Below are 4,782 nucleotides of genomic sequence, written 5' to 3'. Positions count from 1 at the left end.
TTTTGCTCAAAGTACTGGATTTTTCAAAAATTCTTCAAAAAAGCTGAAATTTGCATTTTCGCTGAAATGCATGTTTTGCAGTCTGATTACTGTAGCCAAGACTGCAATTTACGTTTTTTCGTAATTTTCCGAAAACAAAGTAGATTTTCATTGGAAATGGAAAAAGTTCCAAAAACTTTTTCGTCCGAAATTTGCCATTTTGCACCAAAATTAATTTTTTGCAGTCTGATTACTGTAAGCAAAACTGCAAACACCCAGTTTTTTGAGCAACATTTTTAGGAAAACCACATTTTTCCATTTTTTACTCGATTTTTCGCAATTTTTGCTCAAAATTCCTCAATTTTCTGAATTTCAGAAAATTCCAGAATTCCCTCCTTTCCAACATTTCCCTTCTCATTTATTATCGAAATAAAAAAGTTCCGACATTTTTTCCTCGTCGGTGTTTGCGGACTCAAGCCAAAATTCTCAAATTTTGGCTTGAGTCCGCAAACACCGAGGGGGAAAAAATGTCGGAACTTTTTTGTTGCGACAATATTTAGGTGCTAAATCTTTTCATAATTACATTCCCCCTCCACCCGCCATTTTCTCCTTTTTGTTTCACACACACATCTGTATTTCATATTTCGAGCTTTCGCCCATCTGAAAATCTTCTACTTCATTCCAAAAAATCCACTCGCTTTTCACTCCCTCGCTTACGGCTTCTGTAAAAATCGATAATAACACAACGAAAATAAAATGTATTAATTTTTTATTTCACAGAATTTAAGAAAAAAGAGTTGTATGGAATGTTGGGGGCGTGTTTTGGGGGGATTATTCAAAAATTCGAACATTTTTTGGGGGAAATCACAGAAAATTTCAGGTTTAGGAAGGGGGCGGGGCTCTCAAAAAAATTGATCATGCTTATTTACATGGGCGGTACAAACGGAAAAGATATGGAGACGGGAAGAAAAAATCAGAAAAAAAAAGAATCAGAAATAATATGCGAATATTTGGAGATCCGAACGGATTTTTGGTGATTTTTTGGGGGGAAAAACGGAAAAAAAACGGCGGAAATTGGGTCTCTACACGACCGAAACTACTTTTTAGGTACAGTAACCGCCCCAATCGTGGCGAGACTCAGTTTTCGCGTTTTTTTACGGGTAAGAGGGGGTAAAACATGACAAAAAGAGAGGGGGGAAATGCAAAATTTTTCTAAATAAAAAAATGCAAAAAAATAAGTTTTTTTTCTCTTTTTCAAGTGTAATGAGAGCGGGTGTACGTTGATGACGGTGGTGGTGGTGGGGGTGGTTGTGCACAAGAAGACGAATTAGAAGTATTTGTAGAAGAAGAAGAAGAAGAAGTATTGTGCATTTGTGGATAGTGTTGGTGATGTAGGTGTTGGTGGTGTTGGTGGTGCGCTTCCCAAACTGAAAAACGGAAATTTTCTGAATTTTCACAAAAAAACGACAAAAAAAGGGGGGGGGATACCCGTAGTAGGAGGGGAGGGGAAACATATGAAAGACTTGGGGAAAGAAAATTATTATTAAAATTATTATCGATTATTCAAAGATTATCACAGATTTTGTTGGAATTTGGCATCACATTTAAAAGGGGGAAACTCGTTTTGACGGTGTAAGTGAAATTGGTTTTGAAATAGGTACTACTTGGTGAAGCGCGGCGTGGTTTGCGGAGAAAACTTTTGAAAAATGGGAGCGTGCAAGTGCGCTCTAATGCGAATTTTGGGCGGGAAACGGGAAAGAAGCTTGAAACACACTGATCATGAAAATCGAGCAAAAGTAATCGGCAAAATCGTCAAAAACGAAATTTCTCACTTTCGACCTGAAATTTTCGTGAAAATCCAACCGATTTTCAAAATGACCGTGTCAAAAAACATCAATAATCCAAAAAATTCAAATTACCCGCTGAAATTCTCATTAGAGCGCATTTTCACCGAAATTTTTGAAAGTGTTTGAAATGCAAGTGCGCTCTAATGCGAACTCGGTAAATCAAAACGGATAATCTTAATTTTTCGCAAAAGTTTTCAGAAAATTTTCAAATTTCCAGCAAAAAACTTATTTTTGGTTTTTTCGCAATAGAGCGCATTTCCCTCGTTTCTCCACAAACCATGCTACAAAATTATTGATTTTTCGAGCTAAAAAACCTGTTACGTGCGCGTATACGGTGTTAAGTGTCCACAGTACACACAAAAAAAATGGATATACAAGTTGTGGTGACGGTGTGTGTGTGCTTTTCAAAAGGGCAGTATATAAAGAAAAGATGAGAAAAAAGAGATAAGTTACAACATACACAGATTTCAGATCATCCATTCACATCAGCCATCTTGTTTCGTGCGTATTCTATACGAAGGCCACCACGGTCGTTGGCCGAAACCTGGAATCCTTGGAGTGACATCATCGCTTGCGTCGCCTTGTGAAGGTCCGAATACTCGACGAACGCGACGCACGATCCGTTTTTATTGTGAAGTCGGAGCCGTGTGAAGCCGGAGAACGCTTTGAACACGCCACGCAGCTGATCCTCGTTCACTTCGGCGGATAGGTTGGCGACGAAAAGTGTGGAGCACGCGGAGGTTGAAGCTTGCGATTGTTGCGAGTGTAGGCTTGCTGCAAATTGTCTGCTTGGAATGGAAGAGAGAAAGAGAATTTGGCTTGATAGAGTTGGTTGGAAAACAAAGGATAGGGGGACTATAACTCTGTGTGGTAGGTGATTGTGAGGTGTGTGAAAGGAAAAAGGAAAATGTGAAGGTGAGGATAGTGAAGCGAATACTAGAAAACCTAGAAAACCACAGGTGTGTAGTGATGCTAGTAGTGATTTGGGTTTTTGACGTAGCGTTCACCTTCTCGATTGCCGCACTTTTATCACAGCCTCTCCTCCCCTTGCCCATCGGCGACACGCGTGGTCGAGTGCTTTACACTTTTGCCCAGCGCGCCGACCTACCGGGGTTCGGTTTTTCTCACGGTCACTCTCTTTTTTTCTTTTTTCCTTTGGTTGCTTTCAACTTTCAATCATTAAAAATCAAATTTCTCACCTGCCGCCGCGGCTGCCGGATGCAATTGTGTCGCATACAGGGGCTGATTGAATTGTTGCAGTGACGGTTGCATATAGGCGGCCTGAAGTGCCTGTGCAGCATGTAAATGTGGAAGTGATAGGGCCAATAGTTGATGTTCGTTGAGAAGAGCAGCGGATTGTGCGTCGAGAAGCAGATCCGATGGTTGCATTGGTGCCAAGAACTGAGGAACACCGGCGGCGGAGAGTGCGGATTGTTGTGGTGGAGGCGATTGTTTTGGTCGAGCGACTTTTGTGTTCGATTTGGCGAGTTCTAGTCGGAGGACTTGTGCACATTCCGGATCGAAACGTACTCCTGGAATCATGGATTTTTTTTGAGGTTTTTCTAGTTTTTGAGTACAGTGAAAGGAGAAGCGGGGGTGGATGGTTTCTGTGCATTTTTGCGTAAAGTGTTGGGCATTGTTTTGAAATTTCGGGAATTGTGGTGACGCTACCGTTAAAAGATTGTGTTCAGGAGAGCGCAAATGCATTCATTTCCGAAAGAACCAAGAAATTTCGAATATGTACGCAACTTATCGTAAGATCTTACGCATCACCATTTTTTTTCGAAAACACCAAAAAGAAAACCGAAGAAGATTACTGTAATTCAAAAGTACGCGATTTGTCGTCAAATGTTGGGCATTGAGAAAGTTGCAAATTTTGACTACGAGACTACGGTAGCATGCATGTCTTAATATCTAGGACTTCACCAACTTTTTCAAAAAATTGGATTCTACGACAACTTGCAGACATGGGGCTTACGGTAGCTTGTTTTCTGCGGATTAACAGAGGACTACGGTAGCTTCATTCACATCTGTGCAATTTGTCTTAAGATTTTGGGTATTACCAAACAAAAAGTCACGTAGTCAATTCGAAAAATACAAGAAATGTGAGTTATTTTGATATAAAAATCTCAAAAATTGAGTGAAAATGAAGAAAGTTGGAAAATTTTGAAAATTTTGAATTTTTTCAAAAATTCAAACTTTCTGAAATAAGTCAATTTTAGCCCGATTTTAGTGATTTTTAGCTTAAAATAAAGCCTAAAATCTGAAATTTCAGAAAATTGTACTCCCCACTAACCTTGTAACATTTTCCTCGCATCCTGCGCGTCTTGTTGCGTCAAAAACGTGACGAATCCGACGGGCGACGTTGGCTTCCCATTTTTGGATGTCATCTTCAGAAGAGCTCCCTCATAACCACGACATCCACGGAACAGAAGATAGAGCTCCCGTGGTTTCGCATCCATCGGAAGACCCGAAACGAATAGGGTACGGACTTGCGATGGATTCGTCACCTCCGAGGAGACACTGTTCAACGATTCCATCGAAACGGCCGACGCCAAATTCGGCTTCGGGCCGTCCATTTTACGTTTACGGCTGATTTCAATCGTTATGGCTGAAAAAAGAGGGAAAATTGAAGATTTGAAGAGGGGAAAAAAGAGATCGAAAGAGGAGGACGGAAGTGAGAATTACGACGGTTGTTATTAGAATTAAAAATATCTGAGTTTTGAGGAGAAAAAAATAATTAAAAAAATTTAAAAACCCGCTATTTTTCAGATTGTTAGAGTGGCGAATAGGTTTTTTAACCGAAAATTTTGAATTTGGCGCCAAATTTAAAACTCATCAGAAATCCAAGTATTCAAGTTTCTCAAAATTTGAATTTGGCGCCAAATCTACGACCACCGGGTTGGCGCGAAATTCGAAATTTCAAAAATTTCAAAACTGGAAATGTCGCAGAAAT

The 4,782-nt window shown here is 40.0% G+C and overlaps 1 protein-coding gene across 1 annotated transcript; it reads left to right on the top strand.

Annotated features, from left to right (window-relative positions):
* Positions 1-4,209: 4,209 nt before the first annotated feature.
* Positions 4,210-4,422, top strand: GCK72_000512 (uncharacterized protein; the record flags this gene model as incomplete). Its single annotated transcript, XM_053722538.1, has 1 exon — positions 4,210-4,422. The coding sequence occupies one exon, from the start codon at positions 4,210-4,212 to the stop codon at positions 4,420-4,422; it is 213 nt and encodes a 70-aa protein (XP_053591183.1).
* Between the last annotated feature and the right edge of the window lie 360 nt (positions 4,423-4,782).

This window comes from Caenorhabditis remanei, chromosome I (genome assembly GCF_010183535.1).
Source record: "Caenorhabditis remanei strain PX506 chromosome I, whole genome shotgun sequence".
NCBI classification, from domain to species: domain Eukaryota; kingdom Metazoa; phylum Nematoda; class Chromadorea; order Rhabditida; family Rhabditidae; genus Caenorhabditis; species Caenorhabditis remanei.
Note: the sequence above shows the minus strand (reverse complement) of the source record. Positions and strands in the feature narration are given on the sequence as shown.